General features: G+C 38.7%; 1 protein-coding gene and 1 long non-coding RNA gene across 2 annotated transcripts; one reads left to right on the top strand and one right to left on the bottom strand.

Moving 5' to 3' along the window:
• The first annotated feature begins 695 nt into the window (after window positions 1–695).
• Window positions 696–15,333, top strand: LOC124863499 (heparan sulfate glucosamine 3-O-sulfotransferase 3B1-like). The gene is made up of 2 exons (XM_047357887.1): window positions 696–1,485; window positions 13,570–15,333. The coding sequence occupies exons 1-2, from the start codon at window positions 992–994 to the stop codon at window positions 14,186–14,188; spliced, it is 1,113 nt and encodes a 370-aa protein (XP_047213843.1). The 5' UTR covers window positions 696–991; the 3' UTR covers window positions 14,189–15,333.
• Window positions 7,956–8,953, bottom strand: LOC124863504. The gene is made up of 3 exons (XR_007037143.1): window positions 8,663–8,953; window positions 8,451–8,541; window positions 7,956–8,109 (listed from the first exon to the last, which is right to left on the bottom strand). It is a non-coding gene; the product is annotated as an uncharacterized LOC124863504 (long non-coding RNA).
• Window positions 15,334–16,302: the final 969 nt, after the last annotated feature.

Below are 16,302 nucleotides of genomic sequence, written 5' to 3'. Positions count from 1 at the left end.
AAAATCCCTCTGACCATTGTGCAGGACTTGTATTTGTCATTCCCAAGACGAATTGATGCTGTATCGGCCGCAAAAGGAGACCCTACACCATACTAATAAATTATTGTGGTCTAAAACCAGGTGTTTCAGTTTCACTGTCCAAACCCTGTATATACATCTTAAAATTTAGCTAATAGCAATATGTTACACTGCAGTTTATATACTTTATACTTTATAGACTGCATTTGTCTAAGTGTTTGCATCAAGCAGATACGATTAGACAGCATGACATTCATCTTTCAAAATCAAACAAGTCTAATTATTGATTCTTTTGCACAGAAATTCATACTCTGGGGGCTGTGTGTAAATATAGTAAGCATAAGAGGTTAGCAGTATGATTTTGGTACATCAAACTTTCAATAACAGTTGTTATTTGTTTTAATTTCTTAATTAATTTGCATAAAAGCCATTATTTATTTAATTAATTAATCAATTGTAATTTTCAGCTACAATAGATGTCTAATTATAATCACATATTAACATGCCTCCTGTACAAATAGTGGTTAGCAGGCTATAATTCACTAAGAATTAGTTTTTATTCCTCTGAAAATCACATCTGGTTGCTTTTAGTTTGGCGGGTCGCACCGGAAACGATTCGATGTCTGATTCTCTTGCGTTTGACACAGTTAATAATTAGTGCCTCTCTGGTTAAGCGCTCACACTGGGAACAAGTGAAGGGAGACAAAGTCTATTGCGCACAGGCTGCCGCTCAACTAGTGATACCTTGAATATATGTTTTCACACATTTAGAAATAAAAAGTAAATAACCTGTGTCTCTCAGATCATGTTTGAAGAAAAAGGCGTCTACCACATGTTTTTCTATTTTCCTTTCCATTCTGATCATAAATTGTGTTTTGGAAAATTGCGCACAGGATTTCAACCACGTCAGATGAGTCAGGCTGCGACATCAAGATGCCTTAAAGCTGGAGTCTAACTTTTCCACGGAGTTCCTATGGAATATAGTCCATTTTTACACGGCTTACATGTTGTGCCATCATCCCACGTGAGGAATAAACTCTTTGTTTTCTGCATCATGTTGTCCATCTGGTTCTACATGATATACTGCTGCGTTGGCTACTGCTCTACAGTCCCAAACCTGGCGTACGGCTCGGTGAGCAGACGCGAGAACGACGCCGCGACTGACAATCGAGGCTCTTCTCTGGGAGCGTCCAGGGACTTGCTGAATAACGAGAATGAGTTGGACAGCAGAGGAGACGAGTGGGACGAAGTGAGAGGCGAGGCGAAGACGCTGGATGATACCGCCATGTCAGGTTTCCTTAATGAGACGGAGAGTAAAAAGTTGCCCCAGGCCATCATAATCGGGGTGAAGAAAGGAGGGACCCGGGCGCTGCTGGAGTTTTTGCGCCTGCACCCAGACATCAGGGCGGTGGGAGCAGAGCCGCACTTCTTTGACCGCAACTACGACAAGGGATTGGAGTGGTACAGGTGCGTATTACTATACATTTATTCAGCATTAGACTTCTTGTGTTTAAAATTTGTTATGCAAATGGGAGCTGGTAGACGTCAGTGGGGGCACAATATAAATGAAGTCCAGACACAGATTTTCAGTTGTTGTATGGGTATATTTGAACCATCTTTTAAGGCAAGGCAAGCTTGTTTGTATAGCACCATACAGGAAAACAAAGGAACAGAAGTAAAGAGGTAAATGACACGAAAAGCAAGAAATAGACTACATATGAAATAAGAGCCAAATGTAAACATGACATAAACAGAAATAAACGTTACTATATAAAAAAAAAAAGAAAATAACCAAGACAAAAAAAATTAACTGATAAAGTGATGTTTTAACTTCATGAATAAGAGCTTGTGAACAAATATGTTTTGACATCTCAGGTATTCAGAGAGTTGGTTAGAGAGATGAGTAACATAGAAATTAAATGCTGCCTCTCTCGTTGAGTTGGGTTCTGTGATGACTTGATAAAAACAGGAAGCCAATGCAGTGATTTAAGGACTAGTGTGATATGCTACACTTTGTGTTGGTCAGGACACTGACAGCAGCATGTTGGATGCACTGCAGCTGCCTGTTTGGTTGAAATGTAGGTGTGAGTCAATAATGACACCAATGTTTCTGCATGCTCTATCATCATTAGTCTCGTTGACTCTATAGTGCTGTTCTCTAAATATGCACTTTTGCACCCAAAAAAGGGAGTTCTGTCTTTTCTGCATTAAGCTGGAGGAAGTCCTGACGCTACAATAGCAAGGACAAATTTATTCAGTGATTATAATGGTGTGTGATCATGTGATGACAGAAATATAAATATGTCATCAGCATATATATGCTAAAACATGTTGCAGTATAACCTGAGTTTGTAGATACTGAATAAATGTGGCACACAAATGAAGCCTTAAGGAACCCTACATGTGGTCTTTGCTCAATCCGATTTATAATTACCGAATGAGACAAAGTAGTGCTGGAATGACTGAAATACAAACATTTATCCCAATAGTGTATGTTATCAATGTGCAATGTTAACATTTCTTAAATATTCTAAACTTTTATAGTGCCTTTTGAATATATTGCTGACTTCACAACCCAATCATCTGCAAAAATAAGTACTTGTCCATAATTGATTTGTCTTTCGCTATTCCTGAATACTTCCCTTTGAAGCCAACCGCCTTTCTTTTTGTCTTTTAAAGTGGATCTTCAGGAATTTTTGTGGTTGAATGGTTGTAACATTTTGTTCCTTTCTAAAAACCTAATACCCTATAGAAAGCTGGCCCAAAGCATAAGCAAATTTCGCATCTGTTCAGGGCACTTGAATTCACAGAGGACAGATCTACAAATGCACCTGTTATATATACAAAGAAAAATTGTCATAATTTCAAAGCTATTTTAACAGGGTCATATTTTGGCCCTAATTTTGTCATTTCTGCTGCCTGTGGCTTTGGTCAAATTTCAAACAAACTGTAAATGAAAGTAGATCAATGCTAAAAGGTGTTAGTTGACACGACATTAAATGTTTTCTCCCCTCAATGAATGTGGCTGGTCTAAAATAATCTCAATGAGCCTAGTTGAAAGCAGGCCCCCAGATAAAAAATAACTGTTGGTCTCTTGAGTCTATATTATGCACTTTTAAGAAACTGAAACTCTGGTTTAGCTTCACAATAAAAAGCCTCAAACTAAAACACTGAGATTGCACAAACCACTGTTTAAACAACTGCTGGTGCCATCAAACCGCTCACTCGAGGTACTCAATTAAAACTGTTATTTTTCCAGTTCATGCTGATATTTTGGGTAACTATTATCAACAATGTTCCTTGAAAAAAGAATGGTTGAGTTGTTGCTTGTTTGCCTGACCTTGGTGGGTTCCTGTTGTTTTACTTTACTTCTTTTTTTACCTTCCGCCTTGAATTTCAACCTGTAACTCTCCGACTAGAAAGAAAATTGAGTTTAAAGAATCAGGGAAGTTACATAAAGGAGTCATTCTCAAGTGGCCTGAAGGAATATTTAAATCAAGAAGTTGCAGGGTATGGATTCAGCTGCAATAATTTGTTTTGATCTCTAATCCAAACAGATATCAGTGTCAGAAACTGTGATCTGGGATCTGCAGGTGTTTGCATGTTCAGAACTGTGTAATGCAACATTTTTATTCTCTGTCATGGCAACGGGTGTCCTTGTACTTCATTTCATAGCTCAGGCTCTTTGCTAGCTGCACAAACACACAACCTGCTGCTCTCAGTGAAAATGATTTAAAAAAAATTATATTTCTGAAACCTGTTGAAGGAACATGTATGCAAAAAAGTTCCCAGACATGGTTTGGCCCTAGACCAGAGCAGCCGCATTGTTATTAAGAAATAATTAAAGACGCAATTCAATTGCTTCAGGTGATTGAGCTGAGGGATCAAAAGGCAATGTCAAAGGCTCTAGACAAGGCTGGCTGCATAATGCTACAATGGAGGAAGTGAAGCATTGTTCAAGGGACTTCATAGTTTAGCTCCTTTAAGAATTTCTGACAGATTTTGGACATTTGTAGAGTTTGAGACTCCTTTTGTTCATCTGTGCTGCTGACTGAGAATCCAGAATAGACATGAATCATCTAATGTATAAAGACCTTTTTTCTAATGGTTGTGCTTCATATTTATTGCATTTTCGGAATCCTTATGTAAAACACAAGGAATTGCCCCCCTTTAGAAATCAATAATATTTAAAAAGCATTTTTAACTTTTAACCTCTAGTTTTCATTCACAGATAGACACTTAACAACTAATATTGAGGAAAACGTAATTACAGGTATAATGAGGTCTATTCATGAATACTGAGATTTTATAGATATAAAGTTTCAAAACCACTATTGTTGTCCATCATGCCATTCATACAGTATAAGTGCTTTCAATGACATGCTAGAGAAAGTGCAGAAGATATTAGAGTTTTCTCTATAGTGCATAGTGTAGTGCTGCCCCTTCCTCATCTGTTGCTGTACACTGCTGGCCAGCTGGCTGGGTTATAAGAAAGACAAATTAGGGGCTTTGTTTTATATTCTTACTTAGGTCTTTTTCATTTCAAAATCAAAATAACAGTGAATATGTTTTGTAGATAACATCTTTTTAACAACCAGTATCTAATAGGATTATACTATACTTTAAAAGAAATATTATTAATATATCCTGAAACTGTGGCAGTTTTACATAAGGTTATGAAATGACATAGATCACATCAACCTGTGCCAAATAAAGCCTTCTTTTTCTCACCACCACAACACAAATTAACCCTTTGCAGGAAAAAAAAACATTGATAAGAACTGTTTAAAGAACAGTCCTGACTGCCTTTAAGGTGCAGTACATCATCTTGCGGTCCTATGTTCCCATTGATCAGTATCATGGAAACCATACAAAAATGTCCAGCGATTTGTTCCCCCATATGTTTCACTTTGTTACCACCCTAGACTAATGATAAGCAGTCTCTTGGGGAGAGGAGCTGTCTATTGGGTGGGCTTGTCGGCTCTTATGGTGGGATTGAGCTATGCCCATCTTCCTTCAAGCCCCACACAGAGGAAGGGTCCTCGCACAGCAGGACGCCATCCACAGTCTAGCATGTTTTCATCCTCTGGAAGAAAAACTGAAGCAGACAGGCGAGTGTGCACGCTTACTAACACAGAGTATAGGACGCAACTCCCAAAAGCCGTGGGAACGGCTTCCTCTGGCGCCCCTCCTTTCCTCATCAATGGGATAACTTCCTCCTATGTATCTTTTTTTGGACAGATTAACTACTCATTTACTGAACCAAGACTTAGATCAGACTCCTCTCGGTTCTATAAAGTAGATGTGACTTAATTGCTGTAATCATGTTTTTCCTCTTGAGACTTCAAATAAAGAACAAAGAGAAGCTTTCTTACAAACTCACTGAGAGTGTCAAAGAAGATGGCCTAATCCTCCACCGAGCCCCAGGGGAGCTTAGTGCATGCCAGTGGCAGATAGAGGGCAGTAAATTTAAACAGAGCCTTTTCTTACTGCTGCGCCATGGTGCTCAAGGAAAAGGGAATGCTGAAGGACCCCTGAGGACTGCATTAACCATCACAATAAAAGAGTAGATAATTAGTGTGAACCATGTTTTCTCTGCCTTTACTTTGTATGCAAATGTGCGCAGAAGGGTGAAAGTGTCCTTTGACAAAGCCCAGTTGGAGTTCATCAGAAAGAAGCAGTCATTGGAACCGGCCAATCCAAAAAAAAAAAAAAAAAAAGGGAAAAAAACTTAAAAGCTATGCTTAAGCTTTTTAGCTTCAAAGTTGACTTTCAAAAAATTGTGTTTGAAAAGCTACACTTCCAAAACACAGGTTAGTTTGAGTCCAGTAGGGACCTTTTTGCTCACTTGACAATTTTAGCTGGAAAGAGTAAGAGGAACTGGTTCAAAGTAATGCAAGAAGCATTACTTTAAAGAAGCATTTAGCAGAACCAGGTTCCATATTTTCTCACTGATCAAACTACCACTTTTAGATATATTTTAGGTGCATTTTTAAAACAAGCGATCTATCTATGAATCTACCAATTTCCCCACTGAGGGACAAAATAGGTTATTTGTGTTCTATTCTATGTTATCAGTAGAGATGCACTAATCAGTTGCTCTTAATTGTATCTGGCAAGTTTTCCCTTGATCGACTCAAAAATGATTGTTTTCCCCTGTTCATGAAATGTTACTAAGTTACTAAGAATGTAGCACTATTTAAGGGAAATGTTATATAGATAAGATCAAGGTTAGCAACATATGCTTTTAATGCATAACTCAAGATAATCTTGTAATGTCTTTATCAGAAAACCTGCAGCAGAATTTTCTATTTAATGTCTCATAGTCCTCAATGCAAATTGATCAACATTGGTCAGTCAGACCTTTAAGAAAACAGGATCAACTGTCATTTCTGGTAAAGAAACACTCGTCCCCTTTATTTCAAAGATTTCAATGTAAATTTGCGGCTGCAATTACTTTGGGCTCTATTTTGAATCAATTTGTCAAACGTCAGCACTTATTACAGCGCTCTGGAAAAGCTGAAAAAGCAAGCTCTCTCCATTGTATCCCCTTGAGTTCTTTACTTCTCCATGTCAGGCTTTTGTGGAATCTTCAGAGAAAATGTGTTTCCTGTTTCTGTCTTTCTCGTGGACCTGCATGCATCTGTGGGAGATTTCTTAATGGTTCCACACCACTGCATAAGTTAGAAATACACAGAACAGTTTCGCCAATAGTTAAATAGATTTCTAATGAAAGGACTTGTTTATGCCCATAAAGCTATTTACGTACAGAGCAAGAGCAATCTAAAATGCTTTAAATGCTTTATGTACAGCTGTAACAAAGTTATGCCACAAAAACTGAGAATTCCTTACTCCTAACAGAATATTACATAAACAGGTAAACTTATATCTAGTTATGCAGTCAATCAGCCAGAGATAGAAATTAATCAATGTTCTCTTGATCAGCTCTAATAATCAAAACATAAAAACAAATGTGTTTCCTATTTATCTGAACAATTAGAAAATAAAAAAGTCCCCCACGTCCCCTTTGTTTTCTTTTCCTGGAAATATATTTGATAAATGTTTTTCTAGAGCTTAGGGATTCATGTCTTGTAATCCCTTAATTTTTTTTTATGGTTGGATTCATTACTCCATTACACACATTTTTTTCTTTTATGTGAAATGTTTGTTATTTATTTACATTAATTTTGTGGTGGGACTTAGTTACAAAACTACAGCTAATGAATGAGAGGCTATGCAATCAATTAATTGTATATAATAATTAATTGTAAATATTTAAATGATTTTTGGAAAATCAAATAGCAACATTTGACACAATAAGAACAATAAGATAATAATAAAAAACAATAAGTTTTTCTGGAGCTAAGAAAATAAATACATTTCTTTCATTTAAATAAGGAAAATGCAATCGAGATACAGAACTTTAAGTTATTAAACTGAGCACATATATTCAGTCAAAACATTTTAGTCGAAATGTGATTTTACATCCCCCACATTAAAAGTTGTTTTTTTCTCAACATGCCTCACAGCCCTTACCAAACCAAAATGAAGAAATAAAGTTAAAACAAAAAGAACAACTTTCTGGATTAAAAACATGCTGGCGTGCTGACATTGGCAGGGTTCAGCTACTTTTCCTCTCAGTTTTCATTTCACCACAGATGTTCTCGGGCTTTAAGTTTTAAATGTTGGAACTCTATTGTAATTATTATCTATAAAGTTTACTCTCACGGCCACTGTTCCATTCAACTCGATTATATATTTGTAAGTAATTGGTTCAGTTCGGGCTGCATTGTAACCTGTTGGTAGCACTGTTGCCTTGCAGCAAGTAAGTCCTTGGTTTGACTCCTGGCTAGGGGTCTTTCTGCATGGAGTTTGCATGTTCTCCCTGTGCATACATGGTATCTCTCTGGGTACTCCGGCTTCCTCCCACAGTCCAAAAACATGACTGTTAGGTTAATTGGTCTCTCTAAATTGCCCTTAGGTGTGAATGGGTGTGTGTATAGTTGTTCGTCCTTTTGCCCTGCGATGGACTGGTGACTTGTCCAGGGTGTTCCCTGCTTCTTGCTCATAGGAGATAGGCGCCAGCGGACCCTGTATAGAAGAAATGGGTATAGAAAATGGATGGATGGTTCAGTTTGTTTTACCTTTGTCCCAAATTAACAGTTAGTGTGTTTTTTACATTTTATTTCCACATGGAGCTACAATTTGGAAAAGAAAGTTAGCGGTTCAAATACTCAATAAGCTACCAAACAGACTTAAGAAAACTTTATGGTTTATGTAGTCACAGAGTGTCGATGCTTATTTGGAGAGGATAGCTTCACGGCTACATTGAACATTTAGCTATGCTGTAAGCTCCATGCTGATTTGACTTTTAATTGTCTCAGTTTTCTTTGACAACAGCAACATTAAAAGTAGAATATAATGATTTATACACTCTTTGTTCTGCTTCTTCTCCTGCTCTTGATGTCCTTATTTCCACCAGACATCCAGGTGGTCTTCAGTTACTGGCAGTTACAACAGAGCCTGGGAAAAAAGATACTCTGCTTCATCATATCTGTTCTGGAATGCTTTTGAGAGCCTGAATGCTCTTTAACACCAAACAAAAAGTAAGTCAGTAAGGTGTGATGATGATGCCTTTCAATACCTGATAAGATTGGCTGCTGTCCAGAGGATGGTATACCTCAAGATGTAAGCCTTTTAGATTGCTGTCTGGACATTTTCTCACAGTAAAACAGTATGATTATTCCAAGTGGCTGCATACCACCGCTTCTCATCCTGTCTTTGTGAAGAGAGACGACTCCAACAGTAGCTTGACCATTCTCAGAGCAGCAGGGTACGATAAGAATAAGCAATAGCATTAGATAATAGGAGGAGCTTTTTATGGAGTTGCCCTTTGTCTCTAAAAAGATGAAATACAGATACCAATTAGAGTTAGTCAAGAAGAATTTACCAGGATACAAAGAATCCTGCTAGGGGTTCCTTTATTTCAGTTTTTATCTTGTTTAGGTAATTAGTGCCCTTGCTGATAGAAGCACAAAGCTGCATGCACTGACGTCGTAAATACCTACCTTTGAACCTGCTTTCTGATAAAAGGGAATGTAAACAACACTCATTCTTTCTCTTCAGCAGCTTTTTAAAAATGGACACACCTGATTGCCTGGCAGTCAAAAATAAAGGCAACACAGCGCACAAAACTTGAGTGTTACATTGGTCTTGTAGGAGGAATCCCTAATTGCTCAGTCAATGATGTTGTCCTGTGCTGTCTCTTCTTAAATGAATAGTTCTTGTACGATTCACATGCACTGTTTTTGCCATTGACTATCAGGTTTTAGCATCTCTGAGGCTTCACAAAAGGCCTGAAGTGACACGTGTTTCCAAGAGTTGTGGAAGATTATCGCAGACATTTCTGATAGAATCATGTGTGTTACTTGATTAGGTTTGTGGGGTTTTCAACACAAACAGTGGTTACCAAGATTCTTTGGAGCAGGGAAAGGCACTAACTATTTTCCACGTATAATGGTAAACTGTTCACACATCACTTTAGCCTCATTTACAGGATCAGTGTGAAGTTTCCAGAAACTCATCACAGGTGTGAATCTTCTAATTTTAGGCTTTTAAAAAGATTTGAACCTATTTTACTATTTTAAGTGGACTCTTAATATCCAATACATGTATTTGAATGTAGGCAAAATATGTTCTGTTAATTCCTAGTCACTTTCTGTACTAGTTGCTTTTCGATTATTCTGAATTTAAATTTCAGGTTATCAAATGTGTTGGCATACTGTGCAGACCAGGTGTTGGTCATTTCACCTTTTTGCTATTACATAAGTACTTCTTTGTTGTTGCGTTTCTAATTTTTCACATGTGAAATTGTGCTGTCTACTGTTGGATGTTTTGTAATATTCATGTGTCACTTTGTAACCACCAGGCTGCCAGTGGTTAAACTTTGGTTAGATGTTGCCACAGGACATTAATTTAAAACATAAAAGCTGGTTTTAATTTTAAAGTAAATTATCATCACACATTGTGTACATTGGTGTATGCATACATTTAAGCCTGTATGTACAGGTCCTTCTCAAAATATTAGCATATTGTGATAAAGTTAATTATTTTCCATAATGCAATGATGAAAATTTAACATTCATATATTTTAGATTCATTGCACACTAACTGAAATATTTCAGGTCTTTTATTGTCTTAATACAGATGATTTTGTCATACAGCTCATGAAAACCCAAAATTCCTATCTCACAAAATTAGCATATTATTAAAAGGGTCTCTAAACGAGCTATGAACCTAATCATCTAAATCAACGAGTTAACACCTGCAAAAGATTCCTGAGGCCTTTAAAACTCCCAGCCTGGTTCATCACTCAAAACCCCAATCATGGGTAAGACTGCCGACCTGACTGCTGTCCAGAAGGCCACTATTGACACCCTCAAGCAAGAGGGTAAGACACAGAAAGAAATTTCTGAACAAATAGGTTGTTCCCAGAGTGCTGTATCAAGGCACCTCAGTGGGAAGTCTGTGGGAAGGAAAAAGTGTGGCAGAAAACGCTGCACAACGAGAAGAGGTGACCGGACCCTGAGGAAGATTGTGGAGAAGGGCCGATTCCAGACCTTGGGGGACCTGCGGAAGCAGTGGACTGAGTCTGGAGTAGAAACATCCAGAGCCACCGTGCACAGGCGTGTGCAGGAAATGGGCTACAGGTGCCGCATTCCCCAGGTCAAGCCACTTTTGAACCAGAAACAGCGGCAGAAGCGCCTGACCTGGGCTACAGAGAAGCAGCACTGGACTGTTGCTCAGTGGTCCAAAGTACTTTTTTCGGATGAAAGCAAATTCTGCATGTCATTCGGAAATCAAGGTGCCAGAGTCTGGAGGAAGACTGGGGAGAAGGAAATGCCAAAATGCCAGAAGTCCAGTGTCAAGTACCCACAGTCAGTGATGGTCTGGGGTGCCGTGTCAGCTGCTGGTGTTGGTCCACTGTGTTTTATCAAGGGCAGGGTCAATGCAGCTAGCTATCAGGAGATTTTGGAGCACTTCATGCTTCCATCTGCTGAAACACTTTATGGAGATGAAGATTTCATTTTTCAGCACGACCTGGCACCTGCTCACAGTGCCAAAACCACTGGTAAATGGTTTACTGACCATGGTATCACTGTGCTCAATTGGCCTGCCAACTCTCCTGACCTGAACCCCATAGAGAATCTGTGGGATATTGTGAAGAGAACGTTGAGAGACTCAAGACCCAACACTCTGGATGAGCTAAAGGCCGCTATCGAAGCATCCTGGGCCTCCATAAGACCTCAGCAGTGCCACAGGCGGATTGCCTCCATGCCACGCCGCATTGAAGCAGTCATTTCTGCAAAAGGATTCCCGACCAAGTATTGAGTGCATAACTGTACATGATTATTTGAAGGTTGACGTTTTTTGTATTAAAAACACTTTTCTTTTATTGGTCGGATGAAATATGCTAATTTTGTGAGATAGGAATTTTGGGTTTTCATGAGCTGTATGCCACAATCATCCGTATTAAGACAATAAAAGACCTGAAATATTTCAGTTAGTGTGCAATGAATCTAAAATATATGAATGTTAAATTTTCATCATTACATTATGGAAAATAATGAACTTTATCACAATATGCTAATATTTTGAGAAGGACCTGTATAACATTCACTCCGTTCAGATTAGAGAACACTCATAATAAATATAAACTTGTGCACCTAATGCTTTGTTTTAAAATTCTTGAAGTTGTTTTTATATAAGCAGTCCACTCCCAAAGAAGGAGTTTTAATGCATCTTTAAAAGCCTTAAATTAATAATATTTATAACGTATGATGAGTGTATGCACTTGATGAGTAACTATTGTCCACATATAATAATAACCTGTCCACACATCAGGCTAAAGTGACTTTTGGGCACCAAAAAGTACATTACAGTGTGTTTTTCTCTTTCCTTTCACACTGTAACGGGTCCCTTTAAAATATACATTTGCACTTTATTTATGTTGTGCTTTTATCTTCTCTCAGCTTTACCATGTCCATATTGAGCAACCTGGGGGTTCGATGCCATGCAGTACCAAGATAATCAATCAGTTTTTCTCTTACCCACAAACTCGCACAGAATATTTTCTACCTGTTTCCACCACATACACATACATTTTAAGACGGAAGCTGCTGGGATTGTAGAGGAATATTGAAACTTGAGGCACGCATGCCAACAGATGGTTGGAAATTATGGTAATCACTTTAATGACATGGCTCCCCTGGTTTCCTGTTGTTTGATTTAGATCAACTGCTTACAATCACAACTGGGAGACGATACTTGTGAACACAAAACATTACATTAAATGTTCTCCACACACCACTCAGTATAAAACATTTGTCGAATCAGTGTGAGACACCATTCTGTGATGAAGGACTGCGGGAAGTAAGTAAGTTAGTTTAATGGACTTGGTACATACAGATTAGAGAGTGTACATTTTAATTTTTTAACAACCTATTGTCAGTAGATGTCTGTGTTTACTGCGACAGATAAGAATAAAATAGTACTGAGCTGGATATTTAGCGTAACAAATGTTCTTTAGGTGTTCTTCAGTTTGTTAGAATCGTAATTTGTTTATATCTACTTGATTAAGTAGCACACTGTGTTTTTGTAAGTATTTCATGGTTGGGGCGATAAAAAAGCTTAATGATGGTCCCCTTGACATTGCTTTAGCACAATGCACCTTTACCCAGCATATCTTATTCTGTGCACAACCTCTGCAACTGATTTCCTTCTGTTTGACTTTATGGATTCTACACTTACCATTGACTATTATCGTTGGGACATCTATCCTTCCCTCTTTCTCTCTTGAGACCAACCAGCCATCCAGTTTGGCAGGAAGGCAGCCCAGCATCCTTTAATGCTCTAGCTTGTGAGGTTTAGTCCTAATCCCCTTTGTGTCACTTTAGCCATTACCCAGCCATGGCTGCAGTTAACAGACTTTAGTTATGAATTACATGAGCTGTCTTTGACCCAAGATTATGCAATTTTGGATATAGACCCAATTATTCTCTGCATTGTCGTCAAAGGAATGCAAAGGTTAAGCATAAGATAGAAGTACAAAGCATGCTGGCTTTCCCTTAGCTGGGCTGATGTCAGTTTTAATAAATGTAGAGTCTTTCACTGTGAGGTTTTAAGAGAGCATTTTGGTCTTAAAATAGAATAAATAAAAGAGATAAATGCATACCTGTACGTAGAACACATCATCAACCTCAGACTGTGTTCACTTGTGACTGACAGGACTTCTGCTCTTCCTGGCACTTTCTGTCTCTTTATAAGCATTCACAGGCCTGGTTAATGCAGCTCATGACGTCCACAATTGTCCTCTTGATGATGATTGACTAGCTCCTGTGTGGCAACATTTTTAAAGTCTGACACAAAGAGACAGTGTCACTGCTAATCTTGTCTTTCTCTAGTTTGGCACCGTTTTGAAAATAGTTGATAGTGTTAAGGGAGACCCATATAGAGTTTTGTTTTAACATTGCTTTTTAAATTTTTTTTCAGGGAACTGATGCCCAGTTCATCAAAAGGCCAGTTAACCATGGAGAAGACCCCCAGCTACTTTGTTACGAGGGAAGTTCCATGTCGGATCTACTCCATGTCTAAAGACACCAAACTGATCGTTGTTGTCCGAAATCCTGTCACCAGAGCCATCTCGGACTACACCCAGACCCGCTCCAAAAAGCCGGACATCCCCTCCTTTGAGAGCCTGACTTTTAAGAACATGTCAGCAGGCCTGATTGACACCACATGGAGCGCAGTTCAAATCGGCATGTATGCCAGACACCTTGAGCGTTGGCTCCAGTTCTTCCCCATGGAGCAGCTGCTGTTTGTTAGTGGAGAGCGTCTCATTACCGACCCTGCGGGTGAGATGGCTCGTGTCCAGGACTTCCTTGGACTACAGAGGGTGGTCACCGAGAAGTATTTCCACTTTAACCCAGCAAAAGGATTCCCTTGCCTTAAAAGACCAGAGTTAAACACTAAGCCACACTGCCTGGGGAAAACCAAAGGCAGGATCCATCCGAATATTGACCCGGAGGTTATGCGGACTTTAAGGGATTTCTATAAACCTTTTAATAAGAAGTTTTACAAGATGACTGGTCATGACTTTGGCTGGGATTAAGACAGATGTTATGACAGACTAATGCTGGTTTCTTGTCTGTGTTTCTTTAATAATCATTCTGGACATATTGTGATACAGTGTATGTACAGTATTTAGTTGTGTGTAAAAAGTTCAGAAGTCTATTTTATTATAATTTATTGTTAAGATATTAAGTCTCAAAGCTGCCTGATCAGGTTATTCATTGTTTCAGGTCCTTTTGTGATGTTTCTTTCTTAAACCAGAGGTATTTTGAGATTTCTTTTTTCTAAAAGTCTTTTGCCTTTTGCTTCACCCTAATCAGATTGAGGTCTAACTCCCCAACAAACTGGTTATATCCCCTTAACATTTGTCTGACCCTCAGAGGACTGTGCACCCACTTAGTTAGGTCGATACGGGCCTCAGCTGATCCTGTGAAACTTGCCAGGTGGATCAATACAGTAACAGTTCCTCATTACGTCAATTAGGCCTGAGTGATGGCATCTCCTTTATCTCCAGAGCATCTCAATAAAGCATCTTTCTATCAGTGGCACAATGTTTATGGTTGAGCCCTCAGCCAAATTCAGGTTAATATAAATGTATATGTGACAGCTTCAGTTTTCTGACTTTACTATTTATTCTGTTTATCCAAGGGGAAGTCCAAACACAACACCATGTGGGATATTATTATTGTCAACTTTTCATGAAATTGCTCTCAGTTTTCATAATGTCTAAACACAGAAATAATTTTATGAGAAAAGCCATACAGCTCAGTTTCAATTTATTGATCGGTACTGAAACTGCTGGCATTGATTGCTCTTTGCAGCTTTTTTTACTGCAGTGAATTAATTATGCACCGTTACCAATGAAAACAAGCATTTCTTTCTCAACTCTCAGTAACATCTGACGAGAATTAAAATCCGCCAAGCTCCTTCATGAAGTTTCTCTGTTAACTTTGGTTTAATGGCTGAGTTTTTTTCAGCCTCAATTGACATGCCTTTGTGAGAATTTTTGGCATCAGCCAGTATTCACTATTGATTAACTGCAACCACGTGGTGGAGGGACTATTTTTGCTGTACGGAGTGATTTACAACACAAACACTGAAATGAAGCAGTTTCAAATGAGATGCGAATGCAAATCTGCAGTGGTGTTGGGTTTATGAAGTAGGAAATAAATCTGTTTTGCCAGAGTACTTTGTCATGTTTTTTGTGTGATATTTAAAAATGGTGCCTTTCTTAAATTTGCTGTGTTACTAATGACCTGCCCTCTTATTACCTGTTTGCATTGCAGGATCCCTACAGGGAAAAGCAGACTGCTGTGTCTAATTTACCTACTTGCCCATTATTGTGCTAATTAGCAGAGTGGTATTAACTACTTTTTAGCTGCTTCAGCCTCCCACTGCTTCAACTGAAAGGATGTTGTTGCCATGAACCCAGCATATTAAAGCATTGGGTTTCCCATCGGAAGAGGAGAAACATATTACAGAAAGCTTTCTTCCTCTTTGTGACGATGTTAACATTGTGTCAACCATGTCATTTTTCACTAATAATCTATAAGGAGCTGCAGACAAGTACAATATTTTTCACAGATTTGCTTTGATCCCTCAAATATTTTATGTGTATTTGTACTATATTCTGATATTCTTTATGGAGGAGTGTTATCGATGAACTTGCTTTGAACAGGTAGCGCCATCCATCATGCAGAGGTGATGCCTTAAGAGATATGAATCAACTTGCTCTATTAACAAACAACCTTTATTTAACTCCCCATAAAAACACCTTCATTAACCTGAGGCAGCTAGAGGTGATGAAACCAGTCTCCCTGGTGTCAAGCAGGCTGTCTGATCACCCAGGAAGCAGCTCCCTGTGCAATTAAAGGGATGGGGGAAGTGTGTTGTAATTGCTAGGCTCCCAGCTGGGAAATCACTGTTAGCATACATCCCTTCAGGCTGCTTTAAAGGAGGCTGCTCGTGTTTGAAGGTTGGGAAGACAAGGAAAATTGACACCTGACAGCCTGGAGAATTAAGTCGCTTCAAACATCCACTTGGCAGCCACCACTCGGGGATAGAATCTGAGCTTCTGAGAAAAACTGAAGGGAAATAATATGTCTCACACCCAGTGGAGTGCTTTGTTCAAAGAACAGGGGTTCATAATTTTGT

Source organism: Girardinichthys multiradiatus, chromosome X (assembly GCF_021462225.1).
Source record: "Girardinichthys multiradiatus isolate DD_20200921_A chromosome X, DD_fGirMul_XY1, whole genome shotgun sequence".
Lineage (NCBI taxonomy): Eukaryota > Metazoa > Chordata > Actinopteri > Cyprinodontiformes > Goodeidae > Girardinichthys > Girardinichthys multiradiatus.
This window is presented reverse-complemented; position numbering and strand designations above follow the sequence as displayed.